Below are 24845 nucleotides of genomic sequence, written 5' to 3' on the forward strand. Positions count from 1 at the left end.
TAGAAGTGCACAACCAATTTTTTAATAAAGTCATTACAAATATGTACAAAGCGTCTCCAAGGTATGAAATTCCTCTTACAAAAGAGCACAACGACGTCAGAACCAACAACGTCAGAACCCGGAACGGAACATCCCCAAGCTTATTGCCGCTCTGGCTAGGCCAGAGGCCTCACTACGGTTCTCCAGATACCCTCCCAGCCGTCCCTGCCACGCGCACAGCTTCCTTGGCGCTTATAGTGCAAAAGATCTTCGGGAGAAGGAACTTGGGAGTTCAGGTTGGAGAAGAGGGTAGGAAGGAGGTAAGAAAAGCTTCCTGTGTCCTAGGAAATAAGTCATACAGGCCCTATTTGCAAATTCCATGCACCTTCCCTGGGACCTTATAGAAACCAGGAACACAGGGGGAGGGCATGAGTATATAAAATCCACAACAAATCCAACCAGCCTGTCCTTGAGTGTCCCCAAAGGTGACACTTTTTCCAGTGGACCTAAGTCAGGCCCCCGGCTCCCAGCGGGGCCATGTGCTGGCACTCGCCCTGGAACTAGCAGTGCTGTGGGTGACCTCATGCAGGGAACCAGTGGAGCAGAGCAGTCAGCTCGTGAGCGTGGGGGTCCCATGGACTCGAGTCCAAATCTTGGCTCAGGTACTTCGCTGGTGGTGTGGCCTTCACCTAAGTTGCTCAACCTCTCTGAGCCTCAGCTTCCTCCACTGTAAAATGGGAATGATAACAGTACTATCTGTTAAAGTGGGCATGAGGCATCGCGGAGGGGAAGATGGTAAAGCACTTCGCCCAGGGCTTGGGAGTGGCGAGTGCGCCATCAAAGGTAGCTTTGACTATTGTGTAAAGCAGCAAGGACCAGTCTGTTCATGCTGGAAATGAGTCGAGATTGCAGGCTTTTTAACTGCCTTTACCAGAGGGCGGGGCTCTCAGTCAATACTATATAACAATCTGCCAGCAAGGCTTGGGGTCACAGTGGTGACCTGAAAAATCTGTTAAATGTCATGAACCAGACTGGAAAGGGACATTTCACATCATCTGCTTCCGAGCAGGACTGTCCCCTCCACCATCCATAAGTCAAGTCTCTTCTGAGATGGAATTCTACAACCTGGCACATTGTAGATGCTCAATAAATATATGCTAAATGAATGAATGAAAATTTTAAAAATAAACTTTCAGCTTAAGCTTTAAAATGACACTTTGACATCAATTTCCTCCCCTCATGGAACTTCCAATCAGCTCCATGGGATAAGAAGAGTGTCTAGCCGGTCCCCCAAACCCTTAACCAACTTCTGACCTTCAGAAAAGAAACGGGTATTGACACAGAAGAACAAAATCTGTGTTCTGGTCAATGCAACTTGTAGTATCAGGTGGACATGCATAAAGTCCACAGTGGTGGGCCGGTGTCCCTAAAAGATACTTGCGTAGGAGGTGGGTGGGTGAGGACTCCCCTGATTCCCCAGGGAGGGAGAGTGATATTTTATCACTGTCAGAAACATCATAATAGGAGAGCATGAGATCAGCTACATACATTGTGAAAACCAGTCACAGTTTCATTTTTCTGTGACGATATTGTTTAAATCACCCTTTCCTCTCATCATCAAAACAGAAAAGAGTCAAAATAAGAAGTGGAGGCTGAGCACGGTGCCTCACACCTGTAATCCCAGCACTTTGGGAGGCCAAGGCAGGTGGATCACTTAAGGCCAGGAGTTCAAAACCAGTCTGGCCAACATGGTAAAACCCCGTCTCTATTAAAAATACAAAAATTAGCTGAGCATGGTGACGTGTGCCTGTAATCCCAGCTACTCACGAGGCTGAGGCAGGATAATCGCTTGAACCTGGGAGGTGGAGGTTACAGTGAGCCAAGCTTGCACCACTGCACTCCAGCCTGGGCGACAGAGCGAGACTCTGTCTCAAAATAAAGAAGAAGTGGAAAAGAAGTCCCCAGTATCCAAATGAAGGTGGCTAAAAATATAAAAACAAACAAACAAAAAACAGGAACTAGGCTCTAAGAGATGTGCACGGCCAAAATAAAACCGCAAACAAAACAAAACAAACCAAACAAAAAACAGGAACTGGGCTCTAGGAGATGCGCACGGCCTAGGACCACGGACAGCAGCCAGTGGGGCTAATGGGCTCCCCAGAGAAACTTCCTACTCAAGCTACACCAATAACAAAGAGAACAGGAAACGGACCCCCAAATTTGAAGAGATTGTATTTGTTTGTGGGGTATCAGGTAGGGGTGAGAAGCTTCCAGAAAGGACTGGATCTCATTCAGAGTGTTGAAGTCCCGGGGGCTCCAGTCCCTGAGGTTCCTGGCTCCCCACTCTCTGAGAGCAAGCAGCACCATCAGAAATGAAGAGGCAAAAGTCTCTTCATCTCATTATGCAGCAAGTTACCTAAACGATGATCTCAGAGGCCTCCCTCTGCTTGTACAGTCTCTCTCTCTCTCTCTCTCTCACACACACACACACACACACGCACACACTGCTGTCTGCTGAAACCCGATATGAGGTCTTTTTTAAAATTCATTTCAAAGCCTCCCTCCCTTTCTCTCTCTCTCTCTCTCTCTTCACAGACGCTCTGCAGTGAAGCTAATCAAAATCAATGACTCCTTGGCAGCCAGAGAAAAGCGGGGGGGTGGAGGAGAGGGAGGGATGTTGCCAGCACTTTGCACGCTGTGGAAATATTTTTTAAAAAACAAGAACCACCCCACTATCTCATGCAATCCAAGCAATACAACAGGAGAGAGGGTGGAGACAATATATACATATATATCATGCTTCAATTTCCTAATACAAATGTCCATCAAGAAGTCAAATCTCATATAAAAACAAGCATTAAAAACAACCCCTTGTCAAAAATCGGGGCAGTCGAGAAGTGCACTCCAATGAATGATGTGCAAGAAAAGGCCAGGATTTGATAAATACATGGTCTCTAATAAAACAGGAGAATATCTACAAGGGACTTGGCTGGGAAGCTCTACCAGGAGGTCATGGGTGCCCCAGTTCTCTCAGCAAAGTGGCTTCATTGAAATCAAAATCACCCAAGATGCCAACCCCAGCGTTTGGAGTTTGGATCCTCCAGGGGAAACATCAAAAGCCAGCAGGCAAGTCGGGGTTGAAAAAGGGATCCTCTCACCTTTCATCTTCTCCTGTGTCTACGTGGTCAGCATGCCCCCACTACGACCTTGAAGGTACAGCCTTAAAGAAGCAGAGAACTGTGATTGGGTACAACTGTGTAGTAATGGAAGCCTCTCCCCAGAAAACGGGGTGAGCTGGAAAGACCCTAGTCTGTGGCCAAGAAAGTGATTAAATAGAAGCAGAGACTGTATTTCATATTATTCTGATGAATTTGCCTTCTCCAAGTTCGTGGCTTGGTGGGAATATCGCCTGCTGCTCTCTGCAACCCCCAGCTAAGCGAGGGTCCCCTGCAAACATCAACTAGGGGGAGGGCACGAGTAATGAGGAGAAGCAGGTTCTCCCAAAATAAGCGTTATTTTATTTATTTATTTATTTATTTTTTTGCCTTGCTGAGTTCAAAGCTGCGGAGTGGGGGAGCCTTCCCTCACATTCAGCAGCCCTGGGGTTACATTTCTCTTTAAAGGGCTATTTAGGAAAACACAAGGAACGGATTTTAAAAAGAAGACAGAAAGAAATCCAGCTCCCAGCTTGCAGCAGCACTGAGAGGTTGTACATTCTAAAGGACCTGGTCATTTACAGCAAAGCCTATGGGGGGATAATTCCCATTTCAGCCGCATCCACCTTAACAAACGTGGATCCCACTGCTGGCTTCTTAGAACTGGAGCGGTGTCTGCTAACCAGCCTGCTGGACCCTCTGTCTATAGGTACCAGGTGGTGACTTGCAAATCGAGCCTTGGAGAATGACTGTCCGAATCTGCAGGCTGACACCTCGCCACCTCGGCTTTGAAAATGGCAGTGTGTGGTATCCTGCACAGAGGAAGAATACGTGCTTATGTTGGATTTTTCGAAAATGAAAGCAAAAAATAATCACTGCTCCCTGAAGAGTCTTTGCAGCCAAGTCTCCGTCCAGCACACATCTTTTTTTAGCCCTTCTAGAAACTTCTGAAAATAGTAGCTTATCCTTGGGGGGAAAAAAATCAGACCTCTGTCAATCAGTGAGATGCTGGTGCATTTCATTTAAATGGCCCACTCCCTCCCCCAACGTCCCCTGGTTATAAATCATCTTTGACCAGAATGTAGCCATTTCTTGGCTCTTTAATCCATAAAACCTAAACCCTGAAATCCCCTTGGGGAGTGGAGGAGGCTGTGGGCTGAACTCCGAGGACACTTTTGTGGGGGTGGAGGAGATAGCAACCAAGTCATGCATGAGGTCAGCTTTCTGCCTCATAACCAGCAAGCCTCTCAATGCCACCCTCCCTCCTAGACCCCAAGGTTTGCTCCAAACCACCTCTGGATATTTGTCCCCACGTAGAGAAAGAGAAGAGACTCTCAAGTGGCACTTTTGCAACTTGTCCCTTAAAAAAAAAAAAAAAGAATCTGAAACAGCAAAATAGAAATCTCTCTTGTCCCCTGGCCTTCCAACAAGTCTGTCAAAAGAATACCACAGCAGCACCAGCAGAAACGCACTTAGCACCAGCAAAATTTTAAGTGAAGCACCAGAGACACAAAAATCCCATTTCTCTTGACGTGACAGTGGGATCTAGCGATCGACCTAGGTAAGTACAGAGGGAGAGGCTAGGACAAGTCAAGAAATGGAGGCACCCCAGACTGCGCCTACACAATTGGCCCCGAGTCCTCACCTTTTTTTTTTTTTTTTTTTCCTATCATGCCTTTTGCACTGTTACCTCTTATTCCACCAGCATCTATCTCCAGGCAGTTGGCCGATGCTAGGGCTAATTCCCACCAGTCTTTGCAAAGAGTTTCTAAGTACACAGCAGGCCTCTCTCTTCTGGCGCCCCAGACATTACAGAATATCAAAGTTCACATCGCAAGGTGCAGAAAAGGAAGGCAACCACGTCCTCGACAAGGCATGCACTGATACGTAATATTCATATTTTTGTTATATATATAGAGCTGTATGTAAATAGCATTGGGGTGTCTGTTTCTGCAGCTGGATTTCCAAAGGGCTTCCCCAGTCCCATTCTGTGTTTCTACGATCGCTCCAGGCGCTGTCTTTACTCTCCACTTCCTTCTCGAAGTGCCAACCGCGGCCTTTCAAGCTCTGGGCTCCCCCTCTGGAAAACGGGAACCAGCTTTCTCCAAGGACACAGGGTTTTCACCAACCTGCAGAAATAAAGATTGGTATTTTGATCAGTGCAGCTGCTGGGGGTGACGTCAGTGCAGTGGGCCTCTGCACACTCAGCCCCGGATGTCGGGAGGGGGAGGGGGAGGGGAGAGCTACTGGATGCAAAGCTCTGGTTTTGGAGGAAGGATGCCTCAAAAGCTAGTCTTGGCACTCTTCCCCTTACCAGAGTCTCTGTCTATGTGGCAGCCATCCCCAAATAGACATTTGTGAGCGCACACACACTCCCCTCTCTGCTTTTAGACCTACATATTTACGTAGTCATCTTCAGAGATTTTTAAAAAAAGAAGAATCTAGAGACACACGAACTTTTTGCTTCTCCAAATTCAGAACAGGACCTTCCTCGATTCATTTCATAGATCCAGATTCAGGAGAGAGTTGTGGGATAGTCTCTGTTCTCTTCTGTTTGTTTGTCCGTTCATTCATCCATTCATTTCTTCCCAAATATGCCAAGTGCCATACTCAGGGCTACAGATTCAATGACATAATTCTTGCCCTTAAGGGGCTCAGAGCCAACAGGGAGATGGGAAGAAATGGATAATGACAGTCACATGTAAAGAGCATATGCAATCTGGGGAAACGTGGTCTATGGGAGCCCAGGGGAGGCAGCTCATAAGGGAGACAAAGGAGACTCCTCAGAGAGAGTGGCAGGCCCCTGTTGACTATTGAAGAGTGCCAGGAAACGAACCAGGATAAGAAAATGAGGCATCCTAGGCAGGGCAGAAAAAACAGCCCATACCCAAGAGTATCCACAACAGAACGCACAAAATGTGTGCACAAATGCTCACGGCAGAATTATCCATAACAGCACAGTGTGGAAACAACCCAAATGTCCATCAACTGATGAATAAACAAAATGTGGTCTCCCCATACAATGGACTATTAGTCAGCCATCAAAAAGGAATGAAGTGTTGATACTTGAAGATGGATGAACCTTGAAGACATCATGCTAAGTCAAAGAAGCCAGACACAAAGGGACACATATTGTGTGATTCCATTTATATGAAATGTCCACAACAGGCAGATCTTCTGTGACAGAAAGGAGAACGGTGGTTGCCTAGGGCCAGGGCGGGTGGGAGGAATTGGGGAGTGGTGCTCATGAGCACAGGGTTTCTTTCAGGGAAACGAAAATATTCCAAAGTTGACTGTGAAGATGGCTGCAAAATTCTATATATACTCCTCATCATTGACTTGTACACCTTAAACAGGTAGGCTTGTTTATTTGTTTGTTTGTTTTTGAGACAAGGTCTCATTCTGTTGCCCAGGCTGGAGTGCAGTGATGCGATCTCAGCTCACTGCAACCTCTGCCTCCTGGGTTCAAGCGCTCTCCTGCTTCAGCCTCCCAAATAGCTGGGACTATAGGTGCACGCCACCACACCCATCTAATTTTTTTTATTTTCAGTAGAGACTGAGTTTTGCCATGTTGGCCAGACTGGTCTTGAACTCCTGACTTCAAGTGATCCACCCACCTTGGCCTCCCAAAGTGCTGTGATTACAGGCATGAGCCACTGTGCCCGGACTTAAAAGGATAGGTTTGATGGCTATAAGTTAGCAGGGGAGATAAGAACGTATCACACGTTACTCTGAAGCAGGTGGCATAAGAACGAGCATGTGGGTAATACACACCAAGTGGTATAGGAGTGGTATAGGAGGAGGGAGATCGCTTTATGACTTCTGGGTTTGAAAAAGTCTGAGATGTTGACTTGTATGTACCAGCTGGTACCCTTGACTTCTGGCTTATTCTGGGTTTGACCAACAGGAAAGGAAGCACTCATGGGAAAGTAAAATCAGATGTTTGTTCCCCAGTTCCCCGCCCGCTGGTCAGAGGTTGGCCACAGCCGCTGCCTGGACTCATGGTACAGTGACACCCTCCTGGGGACTCCAGGTCCCATTCCTTTCCCTGGAACCTTCAGGCCAGGGTGGGAACAGCTCCCCTCTATGGCTAAGCCTAGGGTACTGCATTCACTCTCGCTGGTTTCCCAAACCCTGCCCATGCCTTTGCCGTTGAACCTTTCCTAAATTCTCCTCTGATGACTGAGTCTGGAGACACTATCTGCTGTTACTTGGGCCCTAGTGGATACATCTGACTGCATGAAAGAGATGAGTCATAAACACATGGACCCCACAGTCTACGTCAGCTGACAGTCACAAGGATCCAAATCAGTGACTTCAAACCTTTTGCTTTTTTTTCTTTTTTAAAGAAACTGGGTCTCGCTCTGCCACCCAGGCATGAGGGCAGTAGCACCATCATAGCTCACTGCACCCTCGACCTTCTGAGCTCAAGCGATCCTCCCACCTCAGCCTCTACCTGGGACTACAGGCATGCAACACCACATCTGGCTAATTTATTATTTTTATTTTTTTCTTTTAGAGACAGGGTCTTGCTATGTTGCCCAGGCTGGCCTCAAGTAATTCTCCCACCTTGGCCTCCCAAAGTGCTAGGATTACAGGTGTGAGCCACCACGCCAGGCCAATTCACCTTCTATCTCATGAGGGCACAAACACAGTAGGAGCTCTGCATTGTTATGCAGCCACCATATATTTTCTTAGAATATGGAATTAGAGTCCTCAATCAACTCAATTGATAAATACACTCAATTTAATGAAACCAGCTTTTGTAACCCCTAAACATCTCTGTTGATGTCTACTCATAAATCTACAGAATGAAAGTCAGTGTAAACCTGCAGCATTAGCCTAAAATAATTATGCTGCTTTAAGCACAGGTGGGACAGAAGGAGAGCTAGGAACACTTAGTAAGTACCTACTATGCTACTGAGTGTGTGGACTTCATGCTAAGCTTGGTTATCTGCACCAGATAAGGCCAGGTGCCTCCTTGAAATTTGCCTCTAGGCTTACCGGAAAGATATGCCATGCCAGAGGACAGTACTGTAAATGACCAATATCCGGAGGTGAACCGACAGCCTAGAAGTCAGGATGGGGTTACAATCACTAGGGAAGCTTCAGAGGGGACCCGGGATTTGATTCATGAAATACCTTTGAAGAAATGTCCCTGTTTCCATTTTTCATCCACCACATGGAGAGGGGAGGCAGGCAGAGAGGGAGAACTTGAACCCACCAGGTTCTGCCTCCCTGGGCTGCGGTGATGTTGTGCCGCTTTGGGCACGGAAGGTGAAAGCTGAGCACAGTGAACCCCACTGCAGCATTAGATGGGGCAAGAGGCTTATTCCCTTTTTCTGATGTCAGCAAAGAATTAGGACTCTTGGATTCCCTCCCAAGAGGCCCCCTCATTAAAAAAAAAATACCTTGGCCAGGCATGGTGGCTCTTGCCTATAATTCCAGCACTTTGGGAGGCCAAGGAGGCCAGAAGTTTGAGACTAGCCTGGGCAGCATGGCAAAAGCTCATCTCTACTAAACACAAAAAATAGCCAGGTGTGGTGGTGCACACCTGTAATCCCAGCTACTCAGGAGGCTGAGGCATGAGAATCTCTTGAACCCAGGAAGTGGCGATTGCAGTGAGCTAAGATCATGCCACTGCACTCCATCCTAGGCAACAGAGCCAGACCCTGTCTCAATAAGTAAATAAATAAAATTTTAAAAATACCTTTTTTGTCCTTGCTATTTGCACAAATGATAAGTTACAAATTCAAACAGTGGAGAAGAATATAAAAATAAAAGGAAAGCCCCTTCAACCCAACCCTTAAGCCCCACTCCCTTTCCCAGAGGCAGCCGGTATCACCGCCGGTTGTGCAGCCTCCCAGAGTATTTTCTGTGTATTTGTAGACGCCATGTCTCTTTTTTATTCTTTTCCTACCATTATGTTCCCAGAGCCCAGCACAATGCCCAGCATATAGTAGGTGTCCAATTCATTATCTATTGAGGAGGGTAAATAAGTGACAAACAAATAAAGATGACAGGCTGGGTGTGGTGGCTCACGACTGTAATCCCAGCACTTTGGGTGGCCGAGACAGGTGGATCACTTGAGGTCAGGAGTTTGAGACCAGCCTGGCCAACACGATGAAACCCCGTCTCTACTAAAAATACAAAAATCGGCCGGGTGCAGTGGCGCACACCTGTAATCCCAGCTAGTCAGGAGGCTGAGACAGGAGAATCACTTAAACCCGGGAGGCAGAGGATGCAGTGAACTGAGGTGGCACCACGGCACTCCAGCCTTGGAGACAGAGCAAGACTCCATCTCAAAAAAAAAAAACAAAACAAAACAAAAAAAAAAACAGCAGTTTCTCGGATCCTCCATCTTTGGTTTCAGCAGGTTGATTCTGACCAAGGAGTTTCAATGGTACCAATAGTCCTAGTCCCTAAGACTTGAAGGAAGGGCTGGGCATGGTGGCATGTGCCGCTAATCTCTGCTACTCAGGTGGCTGAGGCAGGAGGATTGCTTGAGCCCAGGAGTTCGAGACCAGCCTGGGCAATATAGCAAGACCCTGTCTCAAAAAAAAAAAAAAAAAACTTGGAGGAGAAGCTCTCCATGCAGAATCCTCTTGCAAAGAAGATTGCTCTGGTCCACATTATCCCTTAAATCTCCATCTGTAGAGTTCATGTCGGCCAGGTAGGAAGCTGCGCGCACAGGAGGCTGTGGAAAGGAAGCTGAAAAGCTGGCTAGGTTGTGATGTGTGAGGAAGGAAGAGGTCGCTTGGCAGCCTCTGGAAGAAATATTTGCTCTCCTTGGCCCAGCCTTCTTCTATCAGTGAACAGTTATCAATGCCATCAGCTACTAGATACTGATTATCTAAAGTCTATGAAGAGAGACCTGAGCTCCTACCCACTAGGAAGTTATGGCAGGTGGGCCTTGGAAGCCCAGTTCGCTTGACTTTCAGAAGGGTAAGCAGTGAGAGTTGGGAAGTAGTTCAGCTCAGCACAGAATCAACACCAAAACAAACAAACAAACAAACATACAGATTCTTCTCAAAGCAAACTGGGGCCTACCAGACAACGTTGCCCATGGCCCGTGGCCCCCATGTTATACTATGCACATTCTTTGACCTAACAATTTCACCTTCAGGAACTTCACTTTTTCTTTGCAAAGGTGTCCAAATGTGAATGTCCCCTGCCATGCGCGGTGGCTCACACCTGTAATCCCAGCACTTTGGGAGGCCAAAATGGGAGGATCACTTGAGCCCAGGAGTTCCAGACCAGCCTGAGCCACATAATGAGACTCCATCTGCACACACGCACATTTTTTTCTTTTTTGAGGTAGAATTTCACAATTATTGCCCAGGCTGGAGTGCAATGGCGCAATCTTGGCTCACTGCAACCTCCGCCACCCTGGTTCAAGCTATTCTCCTGCCTCAGCCTCCCGAGTAGCTGGGATTACAGGCATGCACCACCACGCCCGGCTAATTTTTTTGTATTTTTAGTAGAGATGGAGTTTTACCAGGTTGGCCAGGCTGGTCTCGAACTCCTGACCTCAGGTGATCCACCCGCCTTGGCCTCCCAAAGTGCTGGGATTACAGGCATGAGCCACTGCACCTGGCCACAAAACAATTTTAATTAGCCAAGTGTGGTGGTGCACGTCTATAGTCCCAGCTACTCAGGAAGCTGAGGTAGGAAGATCACATAAGCCCAGGAGTTTGAAGTTACAGTGGGCTATGATCATGCCACTGCATGTCAGCCTGGGTGACACAGAAAGACCCTGTTTCTAAAACAACAAAAAAAGTTCCTAACAACCTTGTTTACCCTACCAGAAAACAGGAAACAATGCAAATGTTCCCAAGGAAGTGACCATATAAGGAAACCCTGCTTCATCCAAGCAACAGAACATCATGCAGCCATTAAAAAGGATGAGGAAAACCTTTGTGTGTTGACATGGGAAGATCTCAACCACCTATTTTTAGTGAGGAAAAAGCAGGTTACAAAACAGCATGAACAGTATGAGCTCATGTATTTAAAATAGGATGCGTGTGTGGGTGTATATGCATCAAGGGAAGAGCATGGGGGCTCCCTGAAATCAGGGGTCACGAACTGAAATGCACTGGACCCAGTAAAGGTACCCAGGAGGGGCTGGGGACACTGGAGTGTGTTTGTCCTTTCTAAAGGGGTTTCTGACACTCATCTCCAGCCTGTTTCTGCCACATTGTTAGATCTTTTCATTTTTCAAGAAAAATTGGAAATACAGGCTTCTACCTGAAAATGCCTGATTTTTTTTTTTTTTTTTTTTTTTTTGATGGAGTCTCATTTTGTTGCCCAGGCTGGTCTCGAACTGCTGGGCTCAAGTGATCCTCCTGCCCCAGCTTCCTGAGCAATGGGCACTACAGGCACATGCCACCATGCCTGCCTAAAATGCCTGACTTTTAAGTGTTGGGGGAAAACCCACGCAGGTCAAACGGAACTCAACTGCAAGCCAAATTCAGCTAGGAGACCGCCCATCTTCACCCCTGCCTGAGATACTCAGACACTCCTACTCTTACCTGGCATTTAAGTTTGCCTCATCTTAACCCTCAGTAGCTATCTCTGGGCCCCAGGTTCGCCACTGTACAATGAGGGAGATGGGTTAGATGTCTCTAATGGCCTGTCTGGCTCTGGCTATGTTTCCAGAACACAGACCCTTTGGGCTCACAGATCTTTTGAGAATTGGATCCAAACTATGTTTTCTGTCCCAAGTAGGGGGAAGTAGAAGAGGAGGATGAAATCAGCCAGTGTTATTAGCTTAATTACTGAGTGTTCACAAATTTCCTGAGGCCTCCCCTACATTCATTCATTCATGCATTCATTCATTCATTCACCAGTTAGTGAATGCCGCCATGCCCGGGTGCTGGGATACAGTAATGGGCAAAATAGGCATGGCGGTTTGCATCTTTCTGGGACCTGAAGGCCAGTGTTGCCTGGGCTGGAAAGCCCTGGTCTAGTGGTTCTCCCAGCCCTGTCAGAGTGGCCTAAGTAGGCCCTTGGTGAGTCCCAGGTTGGGGAAGGTAGGATTAAAGCAGATAGCAACCGCCTTAAGCAAAAGGCTCAGAAAGTTCTGAGACCTCCCACGCATACCACAAAGATGGGCCCGTGGACTAAACTTCTTCTTCTTTTTTTTTTTTCCAAAGACAGGGTCTTGCTATGTTGCCCAGGCTGGAGTGCAGTGGCACAATCACTGCAGACTTGACCTCCTGGGCTCAAGCGATCCTCCCACCTCAGCCTCCCGAGTAGCTGGGACTACAGGTGTGTGCCACAATACCTGGCTAATTTTGTTGTTGTTGTTGTTGTTTGTTTGTTTGTTTTTAAATAGAGGTGGGATTTCGCCATGTTGGCCAGGCTGGTCTTGAACTCCTGACCTCAAGTGCTCTACCCACCTCGGTCCCCCAAAGTGCTGGGATTACAGGTGTGAGCCACCGCACCCAGACTATGGACTCCATTTTACACCAAATAAGAACAACATATATCATAGGCTGTCATTCACCATTTTCGGAACACCAGTGACATGCCTTGTACTGCGCTGGAGTAGATTACAGCATGCTTCCTTCATGCTAGGAGCTCATTACGGAGGTAAAACAGCATTGGTTCTCCCAGCCACTCACACATAGAGGGGCTGAATCTGTGCCAGCCGCTTAATATATAGTGCTCCTCCAGTGCAGATGCTATTATTCTTCCCAGTTTACAGATGAGGAAACCAAGGCTCAGAAGGTAATGGGATCGGCCTAAGGTCACACAACTGGCAAATGGGAGATGGAGAAAGTTATCTGAAAGTCGGCCTGACTCCAAAATTCATGTCCCTTTCCGTGAAGCTTCCCTGACTCAGCACAAAGTATTGGTGAGGAAGATAAACAGTTACCAGGGTTACATTTTCTGAATCAAGTCTTAGGCTTTTTGGTCTGCCAACAGTCTCAAATATTCTAAGTCTGAGCCATCTTTGAAAAATGGTACTTTGGCCGGGTGTGGTGGCTCACACCTGTAATCCCAGCACTCTGGGAGGCCAAGGCAGGCATATCTGGATCACTTGAGGTCAGAAGTTCAAGCACCAACCTGGCCAACATGGTGAAACCCCTTCTCTACTAAAAATACAAAAATTAGCTGGGCGTGGTGGTGGGCACCTTGTAATACCTAACCTACTAGGGAGGCTGAGGCAGAAGAATCGCTTGAACCTGGGAGCAGGGGTTGCAGTGAGCCAAGATCGTGCCACTGTGCTCCAGCCTGGGCAACAGAGCAAGACTCTGTCTTAAAAAAAAACAAAACGAGAAAATGATACGTCTTCTTGAATCCATTCCAGTAACTCTGACACATCCCCCACTCCTGGAAGACCTCCCTCTCCACCCATGCAAGCCACTTTGTCTTAGTTCCTCCAGCATCAGTATGTTAGCATTTCACAGGGTTTATTAAGTACCATACGGTAGCTCCAAGATTATTAGATGAACATGATTCCTGCCCCCAGGATGACAGGTACAGCCAGGCAGACAGAGAAGCTTTCCAGATTAGTGACATTGTTGAGACTGGGAACCTTTCCCTGAAGTGGGGACAGGCATGCTAGGCGTCATCCACACTCCCACACTGGCTAAAGGTGTGGTCCATGAAGAAAAGTCCACAGCAAGGCAACAGAGATTCATCTGAGGCCAGTCACAGCCAGCTCAAGAGCCAGCAGATACTTGACATATAAAGGCCAGTGACATGGGCTGGGCCCAGTGGCTCACGCTTGGAATCTCAGCACTTTGGAAGGCCAAGGCAGAAAGAAAGACTGCTTGAGCCCAGGAGTTCCAGACCAGACTGGGCAACATGGCGAGACCCCATCTCTAAAAAAATAAAATAAAAAATTAGTGGCATACATCAGTAGTCTCAGCTACTGCAGAGGCAAAGGTGGAGGATCACTTGAGCCCAGGTCGAGAGTGCAGTGAGACCTGATTGCACCACTGCACCCCAGCCTAGGCAACAGAGAGACCCTGTCTCAAATAAAGAAAGGCCAATGACATGAATGAGACATGGGAGCCAACGGCAGTGTTTGCACATCTTGACCACATGATTTTATGCTCTAGATGGCCTTTATAACACAAGAATGCTCATTATGTTTTTTGTTTGTTTGTATCTGAGACAGAGTCTTGCTCTGTCACTCAGGCTGGAGTGCAATGGCATGATCTCAGCTCACTGCAACCTCTGCCTCCTGGGTTCAAGCGATTCTCCTGTCTCAGCCTCCCCAGTAGCTGGGACTACAGGCATGTGCCACCACACCAGGCTAATTTGTTTCTATTTGTAGTAGAGATGGGTTTCATCATGTTGGTCAGGCTGGTCTCGAACTCCTGACCTCAAATGATCCACCCACCTCAGCCTCCCAAAGTGATGGGATTGCAGGTGTGAGTCACCGTGCCTGGCCAAAAAAAAAAAAAAAAAAAAAAAAAAATTACTTTTTTTTTTTTTTTTTGAGACACGGGCAGGTTGAAGTGTGGTAGCATGATCACAGCTCACTGCAGCCTCAACCTCCCTAGGCTCAAGCGATCCTCCCATCTCAGCCTCCCGAGTAGCAGGACTACAGGTGCATGTCACCATGCTTGGCTAATTTTTCCTTTTTCTTTTTTTAGATTGGGGCTCACTTTGTTGCCCAGGCTAGTATCAAACTCCTGGCTTCAAGCAATCCTCTCACCTGTGAGCATTAAAAAAAAATTTTTAATTAGTTTTTTTTCTTTTTTTCTCTGAGATGAAGGTCTCACTCTGCTGTCTGCCCGGGTTGGAGTACAGTGGTGTAATTGTAGCTAACTGCAGCTTTGAACTCCTGGGCTCAAGTGATCCTTCACTGTTCCTTCACCATGATGCATGGGGAATGTAAATGATGGACTAACTAAATAAAGCAATACTAACCAACTTCTAAGTGTGGTGGCTTGCGCCTGTAATCCCAGCACTTTGGGAGGCCAAGGTGGGCAGATCACAAGGTCAGGAGTTCGAGACGCAGATGCCCAATGTAGTGAAACCCCGTCTCTACTAAAAATACAAAAATTAGGCCAGGTGTGGTGGCAGGCATCTATAATCCCAGCTACTTGGGAGGCTGAGGCAGGAGAATCTCTTGAACCCAGGAGGTGGAGGTTGCAGTGAGCCAAAATCGCACCACTGCACTCTAGCCCAGGCAACAGTGTGGGACTCCATCTCAAAAAAAAAAAAAGAAAGAAAGAAATGTCTCATAGAAAAATACTAAAAGGTTGAACAAATGCCTGTGATATATGGAAAAGGTCAGGTTACAGATAATATATTTAGAGTGATTCCATGTGTTAAAGTACCCATCCAGCCAGGCATGGTAGTGCACACCTATAATCCCAACACTTTGGGAAGCCAAGGCAGGAGGTCCTGAGCTCAGGAGTTCAAGACCAGCCTGGGCAACAGAGCAAAACCCTGTCTGTACAAAAAATACAAAAATTAGCCAGGTGTGGTGGCATGCACCTGTAGTCTCAGCTACTTGGAAGGCTGGGGTGGGAGAGTCACTGGAGCCCAGGAGGTTGAGGCTGCAGTGAGCTATGATCCTGCCACTGCACTCCAGCCTGGGTGACAGAGTAAGACCCTGTCTCAAAAAAACAGAGAGAGAGAGAAAAGAAAGAGAGAGAGAGAAAGGAAGAGAGAGAGAGACAGAAGGAAGGAAGGAAGGAAGGAAGGAAGGAAGGAAGGAAGGAAGGAAGGAAGGAAGGAAGGAAGGAAGGAGGGAGGGAGGGAGGGAGGGAGGGAGGGAGGGAGGGAGGGAGGGAGGGAGGGAGGGAGGGAGGGAGGGAAATAAAAAAAGAGAAAGGAAGAAAGGAAGGAAGGAAAGAGAAACGGAGGAAAGAAAGAAAATCACATGACGAAAGGGTCAAATCTAATGCAACGGAAAGGTAGAAAGGCTTAGAAGCTGTCTGGTCTTTACATGGGAAAGGACTGCAATCTTTTGCTACTCAGACCTTCTGCTCAAAGCTGAACCTCCTATCTCCAGAGGCAAGACTCTAATTTTCGTTCTTTCTTTCTTTTTTTTTTTTTTTTTTTGAGACAGGGACTCATTGTGTCACCCAGGATGGAGTGCAGTGGCACAATCACAGCTCACTGCAGCGACAAAGTCCTGGGCTCAAGCAATCATCCCGCCTCAGCCTCCCCAGTAGCTGGAACTACAGGTGCATGCCACCACCCCTGGCTACAATTTTCTTTTATTCAGCATTTTCCAAATAGTTGCCAATGAACTATTTGTAATATTTTTTGTCATCAAGAAAACGTTATTTATTTTTCTGAGACAGGGTCTCATTCTGTTGCCCAGCCTGGACACAGCGGTACGACTGCAGCTCACTACAGCCTCAGCCTCCTGGGTTCAGCAATCCTCCCATCTCAGCCTCCCGAGTAGTTGGCAACACAGGTGTGGACCACCATACCTCACCAATTTCTTATTTTATGTAGAGATGGGGTCTCACTATGTTGCCCAGGCTAGTCTCAAGTTCCTGGGCTCAAGCAATCTTCCCACCTCAGCATCCCCAAGTGCTGGCATTACAGGCATGAGCCACCACATCCAGCTACTTGTTTAAAAAAGGAATATTATATCAAGTTTCCCAGAGCAATTAAATTCCACCCTGCCCAAGTCTCTGGCCCATGGAGCAAAGGTTCAGTGTGGGAAAGCTCTGCGGGAAGCAGCCATATTGGATAAGCCAGTTGCCTCCCCACAGGAAGAGGAAGGAGCTTTCTCCTTGCCTGGCCAACCAGAGTCATAAAAGGGTGCATCTTATTGATGTGGGCTAAATCAGAAATCCCCCACCCAACAGCAGGGGCACCAGTTTAGGGCAGGAAAGGAAGAGGGGAGCCACTGCTGAGTTGGATGGTGAGAGTTCTAAGGGTGATGGAGACCCAATCGATGCCCACAGTGTTCCCCTGGCACTGAGGGGGGTGGGTGTGAGTGAGTTGGTTCAGGGATCACGACCTCTCAGACCTTGGCAGGAGGTGAACTGGTTTACTTCTACTAAGAGGCGAGGGCAGGGGCAGAGCCTCGGTCTCCTGTCTCTGAGAGAGTCTGGGGTCACCTGAGGGCTGCGGTTGGGACTCGTTCATTTCTGCATCCCTGCACCTGGGCATCCAGCCCCGGCACCAAGCTACACTGCTTGTTTCTCTTTCCTGAAATGTACTATGCAGTCTCACCTCCAGGCCACTGGACTTGCTCTCTCTCTTCCCAAAACACCTTTCTTGAATGTATTCATATGGCTGGCTCCTTTGTGTCATTCAAATCTGCTATTCCCCTGGTTCCTCTTCAAAGTGGCCTTCCTTCCCTCATCACCACAGGTGAGGAGTCCCTGGGGCACTCTTTATTGTGTTACCTTTGTGTATTACCTTCGGGGCCCTGAGCACTTTCTGAAATTATCTCTGTATTAGACTGCATAATCCAAAGGTGGCCACTATAATGTCTCCCATTCCCCATGCTATTCCAGAACCTCACCACTCCCCCATGAGGTGGAGTCTAATTCCGCCCCACCTTGAATCTGCATCAGCTTCTGACTTCTAACCAAAGTGACTTCGGAAGCTGGGTCAGAAAAAGCAAAGCAGCTTCCACCTAGTTCCCCAGGATACTTGCTTTTGGAGCTCCCAGTCACTGTGTCAGAATCCAGCTGCCATGCTGTGAGGAAGCCCAAGCCACATGAAGAGGCTGAGTATAGCTGCTCCCATTAACAGCCCCAGCTGACTCCCTGTATTAACAGCCAGACCTGTAAATAAGGTTGCTTCCCCAACCATGACTCCAGTCCTCAGCCATCCTGGAGCACAGACAAGTCACCCCCACTATGCCCTGACCAAATTCCTCACCCACAGAATGTGTGAGCATGGTCAAATATGTCAGCCTCCCATATAGGTGGGTTCCACATCCAAGGATTCAACCAGCCTCAGATCAAAACTATTGGAAAAAAATAAAATTAAAAAATAACAATTTTTAAAAACACACATAAAAACAATACAGTATAATTATTTACATAGCATTTACATTGTATTGGGTATTACAAGTAATCTGGAGATGATTTAAAGCACACAGTGTGTGGGTTACATGCAAACACTACACCATTTCATATCAAGGACTCGGCATTCTCGGATTTTGGGATCCAAGATGGGATCCTGGAACCACTTCCCCCCAGAGACAGAGGGATGGCTCTAGTTGTTTGAAGCAAAACTTAGTAGTTTTGGAGTAATTTGTTACACAGAAGTAGTAACAAGAACAATATTTACTTATTGTCTGTCTCTTCCCACTAAAATGTGGGCTCCATGAAAGCAGGGAACTCTACCTCTTGGTCCTTCCTATAGCCACAGGAGATACTCAATACTCAATACAGATACACAGAAGATACTCAATAATTAGCAGCTGTATAAGTGGAAGAACTTGAATTTTGGGAAACAATAGTGACTATGTTGCATAGTTTCTTTTTTTAATTTTTTTTTTGTGACTGAGTCTCACTCATTCTGTTGCCCAGGCTGGAGTACAGTGGCATCCTCCGCCTCCTGGGTTCATGCAATTTTCCTGCCTCAGCCTCCCGAGTAGCTGAATACAGGCACACACCATCATGCCTGGCTAATTTTTGTATTTTTAGTGGAGACAGGGTTTCACTACATTGGCCAGGCAGGTCTCGAACTGCTGACCTCAAGTGATCCACCCACCTCAGCCTCTCAAAGTGCTGGGATTACAGGTGTAAGCCAGCGTACCCGGCTGATGTTGCATAGTTTCTGATTCATTTAACAAAGCACATAGTTATTGTACACCTACTATGTGACAAGCAAGTTGCTAGGGACTAGGGACACTGTGGGTTAGCTTTCTCTCCCTGTGAAATCCTATCACCGGGACACTAGTGAGGACCACCAAAGAAACAGAAGCCCCCTCCCCACCTCTCGTTATCTGCCTGTCTAAAAGGCTGACTTTTCAAAAACTCGAGTTATGATTGCCAAATCCAGCCAGCCCACATCTGGGGGTATATTTAATTATTCCCAGGTGTGGCTCTTTTCCATCCACAGCTCAGTCACTTGTACTCTGGCCTCTCACTAGGCGAGCGGATGACTCCAGACAGGGACCATGTGGCAGGAAGGCTGCCTGGTCCTGCACATCTGGCCCCTTCCCGGGGGGTTCCTCCCCAACAGCTGTCCTCCTCGGGCTCCCTCGCCAAGCAGAAGGCCAAGCTTTCAAGCTCTAAAAGTAATTCTGGCAGGGGTGCTGCGGGCTGGGAGGGAGGCCTGCGGGATGCTCCTCCAGGTTTAACCACTTAATCCCCAAAGTACCTGCCAAGAACCAGTTAGCAAGTCTGGTTGGCGGGCCAGGCAGTCATTAATTCATTAAAGCAGGCTCCCGCTGGCCCATTATCTTCCTTGCCACTGACCACGTCGCCTTATGGGCCTGCAGAGTCCCCCTCTCTCCCCTTCCCCTGCTCCCAAGGCAGGATTCTACCCAGCCCTGGCCTCGACTCCCAGGCAGATTCCTCGGCTCCATTCTCTCTCCCTCCCTGCCCCCTCCGCAGGCACGCTTCTCCCTCCCTCCCTCCCACGCCTCCGCCAGCCAGCGCTCACCATAAAGCGTCTTTTGTTCCCTCTCTCCTGTATCTTTGAGTATTGACTGGTTAAATCATACCCATCCTCCTCCCGGCCTCCCCAGCCTCAGAGGAGCCTCCCCTGGGGCTCTGGAAGAAAGGGAATTGCACTTGTGCAGGAATTCACTGTGCGCCACCCCGGTCTGCTTACTGCCCCATCTCCTCTTCCCCTGCAAGTCATGGGGTGGGGGGCGCTGTGTGACTTCAAAGACAGAAGCTCCAATTCCACTGGGGATCACTTAGGTGGATGCTCTCTGCCTCGGCTTCCCCTTTGAAATAAAAGGAATGGCACTGACCATTTCATGACATCCTCTGTTGAGTGAAGTTAACAGACAGACACTACACTGGACTTTTTTTTTTTTTTTTTTTGAGACAGAGTCTCACTCTGTCACCTAGGCTGGAGTGCAGTGGTGTGATCTCAGCTTGCTGCAACCTCTGCCTTTGGGACTCAAGTGATCCTCCCACCTCAGCCTCCCAAGTAGCTGAGACTACAGGTGCACACCACCATGCTATTTTTTTTTTTTTTTTTTTTTTTGGTACAGACAAGGTTTCACCATGTTGCCCAGGCTGGTCTTCAACTCCTGGACTCAAGTGACCCGCCCACCTTGGCCTCCCAAAGTGCTGGGATTACAGGATGGAACCACTGGCCCAGCCTGCACTGGACACTTTCAATGAATATTCTCTTATCATTCACCCAATAACCCTGGAAGGATACAGCTCCAGTTTACAGATAAAGGTGCAGAGGTAATGGTTCTTTCTCAAGGTCATGCTGTCAGCAAGTGGCTGGGTGCTTAAGAGTCTCTCAACCATTATTCTCTCCTGACCCTTCTGGCACTGATTTCCCAGGAGGGCAGGCAGGAGTGGTGTGGAATGGCCAGCAATAATAATGGTAAAATGTTGACTACCTTGGGAAAGAATGATAGTAAATGCACTATAATAATCATGATAGCTCACATGTATATCCACTGTTCTAGAACTTTCCATGTATGAATTCATTTAACCCTCTTAATAATGTGCCTATACATTAAGTACTATTAGTGTCCCCATTTTACATATGGGAAAACTGAGTCTTGGGTTTTTGTTTCTGTTTATTTTTTTTAAAGGATGACTTCTGAGAAAAGTATTGCTGGCTCGCAGTAGAGACTCAAAACAAATATACTGGATACACACACACACACACACACACGTTTTAAATTATTATTGAGATGGAGTCTCGCTCTGTCGCCCAGGCTGGAGTGCAGTGATGTGATCTCGGCTCTTCTTGGCTGACTTCTTGGCTGACTGCAACCTCCGCCTCCTGGGTTCAAGCGATTCTCCTGCCTCAGCCTCCTGAGTAGCTGAGATTACAGGTGTGCACAATCACGCCCAGCTAATTTTTGTATTTTTAGTAGAGTTGGGGTTTCACCACGTTCGCCATGCTGGTCTCAAACTCCTGACCTAAGGTGATCCGCCTGCCTCGGCCTACCAAAGTGCTGGGATTACAGGGGTGAGCCACGCTGCCTGGCCTGTATGTAGAAAATATTGATTCTGCATATAGCTGAGCACACCCTTAAAACCTACGGGAATTGAAAGTGGTAGTTCCTACCCTATATGGCTGGCACAGGCCTCCCTCAAACACCTAAGGTACAGCTGTGAACATTCCCCTTTCTCTATTAGGGTAGGGAAAGTGGAGAGCACCCCATATCCAGCATAGAACACAACAAACTATTTTCCTCCAGTGAATTTTCTTTCCCTTCTACTTAACTTACCAGAGCTGAGAAAAAACGGGTTTCCCCAAATTAAACCAAAAGCACAATAAAGGCCGGAGCTGCTGGTATTCTGAGGTCAGATGTAGGCTGCAGAGAGAGAACTTCATCCGGGCCAGTGCAGGGAGCCCGAGCACGGGGGAACCCGGCCTGGGAGCGCAGGAAGGCAGGTGTTGAGTAATTCTCCGGGTGTCCCGAGGGTATGAGGGGCGGCGCTGGAGGGAAGCCGGGCGGGGCATCCTGAGGTCAGGGCGCCAGAGGCTGCAGAACCCTGGAGGGGACGCCCGGGCGGGACAAGGCAGGTAGGAGAAGAACCCAGAGGTGTGGGAAGAGGGTGTCTCAGAGTCAGGGCGCAGCACGGGAATAACTGTGGGGTAGAAGCCGGGGGGTGGGGGAGAGGGCGGAAATAAGCTCCACGGAGACCATAACCTGCTGCTGCCCTCCCAACACCGATGCAAAACAGCGAAACTCCTGGCCGACGCCCTCCCCTGCAGCGCAGGCCCCAGTTACCCAACTCCTCCCCTGCGCTCCGGCGCAGAGCGGCGCACTCTGCCCGCCCCTCCCGCAGCCTCCCCTTCCAGGCCCCGGGAGCGGTCCCATCCCTGACACTTAACACACCGGTAAACGGGAACACAGGCTCCGGCCCGAGTCCTCCGCCTCCCGGGAGGGTGCACCCGACATCCCGCACGCCTGGTCCCAGGAGGGGAGCGCTTATCCAGTCTCCTGGACAACAGAACCAGAGAAAGACGTGTCCCAGCCCTCTCCACAGTGCTATTTGATTTTACTCCCTTCCTCTCTTTCCTTCTCATTCACTTTTCAATTGTCTTGCAACTTGTTTTCCAGGCAGTTTCTCTTTTTCTCTATCCTCCCCAAACTTCTTGTCCCTCCCCATCTCGTCGCCTGTTTTTTCTCTCCCTCTTCACCCACTTTTTTTTTCTGCCTCTTCCCAAATTCCACGCTTTGGACTTCGCGTCTGTCGCTCAACTTCCTTTTTCTGCTCCCCGCGATAGATCTAAAATGTTTTTCCCGTCCCTGGAACTGGGCAGCCTCAGCCTGACCCCTTTCAGTCGCGGGAGCTCCCAGCCTCTCCAACAGGAGAGGGAGAAGGCGGGGAGAAGTGGATGGGACCCCCGGCGCCCGGGAGCCGAGCGGAGAGCGCCCCGAAGTGCGCACTTCTCTTTGCCAGCGCCCGGGCTGCGCGGGCCCACGCGACATCTGTCGCCTGCGGTCCCGGCTCACACCCCGCGCACCCCCGCAGCTCCCTGGGCGCTGCCACCCCCCACGCTCCGGCTGCCGCCTTTCCCCGCGGGCGCAGACGCTCGGGCCTCGCCTTCGGGCGCCGCTCCAACTTCCCAGGGTGTCTGCGGCGCGCGGCGGGGCTCGGCGGCGGGGACCCAATGGCGGCTGGCTATGTCACCTTTGATATTCACCTTCCGGCCCTAGACTCATCTATGGTGGGCTCAGCCTGATTCTCCCTCATTTTCTGCAGCGCTCCTCGCTACTCCAGGATCCAGAGTAGTAAGACGATGCTTACACTGTGCGCTTCCTCAAAGCGCCTAGCACAGTGCCAGGCGCACAGCTAGGGCACAATAATTCCCCCACCCCAAGAACCTAGTATCTTTCTCCCACTGATACCGACCACACTAGGCGCTCAATACCCACTTCCCGTCCTAAGTTCTCAAAGCATTACCCCCCTAAACAGTGCCCAGCACCCCGAAGGAGCTCAATAAATGTTCCTTCCTTAAGGCTTCCCATTGGAGTTTGCCTGAAAGCCTTCTATTCCAGCCCACTCCGAAGGCGTCTCCTTCCCATCGCAGCTACAACCGTCTGGAGAGAAGGAAGCCAAACTCCTTAAACAGGACACCTCACTGGAGAAGGAGCGACGTTGGCAGGGCAGAAGAAAACTGCAAATGCGCGGAGCTTGGGAAGAAAGATTGGGCCAGCCAGAAACCTGGAAGGGGAGGAAGTCTCGAGATGCGCTTGGGGTGCCAGAGAATGGGGATCAGAGATTGGAGAAGTGACACTTAGGGAGAAGAGGTTGGGAGCAAAGGTGATGGAGACGGTGGCGACTCAGGAACAGCAAGAGGCTTGGAAGGGGACCGAGGACCTTTCTTGGAACTGCGATAGACTTTAAGTATTTGGCGTGGCTTACAACTATATTCTCATCGCAGGCACACTTTTTATTTGCATTGTGTGTTTATTTGTGGGGCTGGTGGGGATTATGGAGGTTGAAGTCCTCCTCAAGCCACCGAGCTATAAGTGAGTAGCAAGATGCGCTTAAGGACTCGGAGAGATAGGGGCAGAAATGGTGGACCTGACACTTGGAAGGAAAGACTGGGGACTGGGTAGGAGAGGGGGGCCGGAGATGCTTGCAAGAGAAAAGAACGGAGGAAGAAGGAGAAGGGAAGAGAAAAAAGCCAAACTTGCCACTCTCCCGCTCCCGGGCCAGTGCCCAGCTGCCGCGCCCTGGCTCTCGGTCGCTCGCTCGCGTACCTGTTGCTTGCTCCGGCTGGGTCTCGGCTCCGGCCCCACCAAGAAGCCCCGCGTTCCTACAAGTTCCGCCTGCCGAGCAGCCAGGCCGCCAGCGCCGCCACCTGCGCGGCCGCGCACAGCCAAGGCCAGTAGGTGGGGAGCGCGCCGGGCGCCGGCGCCCTCCGGCTCCGCGCGCGGCGCCGCCACATGGTGCGCTGGTGCAGCTCGTCGCCAAGCGCCTTGAGCCGGGCGGCGGTGAGCTGCGCGGCGGACGAGCGCAGCCCCAAGCGACCCGCGCTGCAGGCGCACACGGCCGGGGGGCCGCGGCCGCGGTGCAGGGGGCACGGGCACATGACCGCTGGCCTCGCTCCCGCCCCGCGCTCGGGCCGCCCCTCGCCTCCTCTCCCTCCGGCCTCTGCGCCCGCTGCCGCCGCGCTCCAGCCGCCGGGGGCCTCCCCTGGACACCAAGTTTCTCCTTGTGTTGTGCGTTTGTTGTGCTGACGGCGCTATTATTAATTAAAGTGTCACATGGTGGAGGGGGGCGGGGAGGGGGGTTACATCATCCGGCCCCCGGGGGTGGGGGGGGCTGCAGGCAGAAGAAACCGAGAGGTAACTTTTAACCCTAGCGGCGCCGGCAGCGAGGGGGCGCGAGGTTTGGGAGACCCGGAGCGCGGCGCGGGGCGACGCGAGAAGGCGCCCCGCAGCGGAGGTCCCGGGCTTTGGGGGTCTCAGGGGACCCCCGCGGAGGCGAGGAGCGCGAGGGAAGGTGGTTCTCCTTCCCCTTTTCCTGAATTCAGCTCGAGTTCCGATTTGGCGAGGGAAGAAGGCTTGTTTGCCGTTTTGGATGAAGCTGATACTGAATTCGGCTGCATTATTCAAAAATATTCCGAGGCTGTTGTTTGGGGGAGGTGGGTGGA

The 24845-nt window shown here is 49.5% G+C and overlaps 2 protein-coding genes across 3 annotated transcripts in view; both read right to left on the minus strand.

Moving 5' to 3' along the window:
• Positions 1 to 24281, minus strand: HRK (harakiri, BCL2 interacting protein). Its single transcript, XM_050748209.1, has 2 exons — positions 23950 to 24281; positions 1 to 5263 (listed from the first exon to the last, which is right to left on the minus strand). Exon 1 carries the CDS (start codon positions 24279 to 24281, stop codon positions 24006 to 24008), a length of 276 nt encoding a protein of 91 aa, XP_050604166.1. The 3' UTR covers positions 1 to 5263; positions 23950 to 24005.
• The window catches only part of SPRING1 (SREBF pathway regulator in golgi 1), a 465726-nt gene that overhangs the window by 146152 nt on the left and 294729 nt on the right, over positions 1 to 24845 (minus strand). The window lies entirely within an intron of this gene.

This window comes from Macaca thibetana, chromosome 11 (genome assembly GCF_024542745.1).
Source record: "Macaca thibetana thibetana isolate TM-01 chromosome 11, ASM2454274v1, whole genome shotgun sequence".
Classification (NCBI taxonomy): Eukaryota; Metazoa; Chordata; class Mammalia; order Primates; family Cercopithecidae; genus Macaca; species Macaca thibetana.